The following is a 1452-nucleotide window of genomic DNA, read 5'->3' on the forward strand; positions in this document are numbered from 1 at the left end:
TCTTACATTGATATAGTTAGTAACAATCAATTCTTATGTCATGTTTCAACTACAAAGTCTCGTGCATGCACAATCTAAAAGTTTCTTTTATTAACTTGAATTTAATTGATTCATGTGTTAATGGCCTCTCTTTGAACATGACATGTGTTCGTGAACCTCCAATCACTCCTAGCCCTAGTCAAGCCTCAGGTGTTACGACTTACACTATTAAAATATTTAGATTAACGCATGTATATAAAAAATTAGCTTCATAAAAATATACTAATTAACTTGTTCAAAAATAAAGAAAAATGGGGGCAGCACAAGGCTACCTCATGGTAGCACAAAGTTCCGTCTGTAGACATGCAGGGCTACCAATCAGAAAAAAGATACATTTCGTTTGGCCCGGCAAATCGTTATGATTTAGTCTTTTCTCTAGTTTGGAAGAATGATGTTCCTTTGAAAGTCCGTGCGTTTGGATGGAGATGCTTTTGGAATATGATTTCTACTAAAGATATGCTCAATAATAGAGATATTCTTCCATCTTCTTCCAACCTTCTTTGTGCTTTCTGTAATGCGTATCCTGAATCTCCATGTCACTCGTTCTTGGATTGTCAAAAAGTGGAAGGGATTTGGAAGGATATTGCTGGTTGGTTGGGTTTGTCTCATGCCAAAAATGTGGGGTTTAAAGAAAGTTTTCTTATGTGGGGCTCTTCGTGTCGAAATTTGAAATTCAAAAGAGGCAAGGAGGGAAGTGTTTGGCTAGCCGTTTTATGGTCTTTATGGATTTGTAGGAACGATATTTTTTTCAACGATGTTGAGTGGAATGCTAGAGATGTCACTTGGAGTTGCAAAGCTTTGCTTTTGAGATGGTCTTATACAGGGAAAATTACCCATTCCAATTACAATTTCTATGATTTTAGCAAAAACCCTTTGCTATACTTATCTTAGACTCTATTTAATGTGTAATTTTCATTTTTTGTAGCTTGTGTTTAGGCCATCTTTTATAATCGTGTTTTGAACATTTGTTCTTCCTCAATACAACTTGATTAAAAAAAAAAAAGAAAAAAAGAAAAAAAGATAGCAGTATTCTTCTCTACTAAAAATATCTCCCTCAAGAGATAAATTTGATATGCAATCACTACAAAAAAAGGAGATTTCTTAATGCACCTTATGCATTATTAAGGTATTGCGTGAAAATGCAACTTAATGTCTTTAGATTTTGGATATCCATCTTCAGACGCACCAAAACATATTAATGAGCCTTTATTTCAGAGATGCGTTTTCGTAAAAATTACGAAGATTTATTTCCGTAGCGTTACGAGGCAGTAACAGAAAAATAAAATCAAAAGACAACATGTTGACGAAATAAAATTGTCATTGATATCATAAAATTAGCAATACATAAGGAATTATATATAACTTAGATCAAACATTACATTTCAATATTCAGGTGGACGTTGCAACATCTTG

General features: G+C 33.5%; 1 protein-coding gene across 1 annotated transcript; it reads left to right on the plus strand.

Annotated features, from left to right (window-relative positions):
* Positions 1–342: 342 nt before the first annotated feature.
* LOC131659033 (uncharacterized) lies at positions 343–930 on the plus strand. The gene has a single exon (XM_058928278.1). The coding sequence runs from the start codon at positions 343–345 to the stop codon at positions 928–930; it is 588 nt and encodes a 195-aa protein (XP_058784261.1).
* The last annotated feature ends 522 nt before the right edge of the window (positions 931–1452 follow it).

The sequence above is a fragment of the Vicia villosa genome, linkage group LG1 (genome assembly GCF_029867415.1).
Source record: "Vicia villosa cultivar HV-30 ecotype Madison, WI linkage group LG1, Vvil1.0, whole genome shotgun sequence".
Lineage (NCBI taxonomy): Eukaryota > Viridiplantae > Streptophyta > Magnoliopsida > Fabales > Fabaceae > Vicia > Vicia villosa.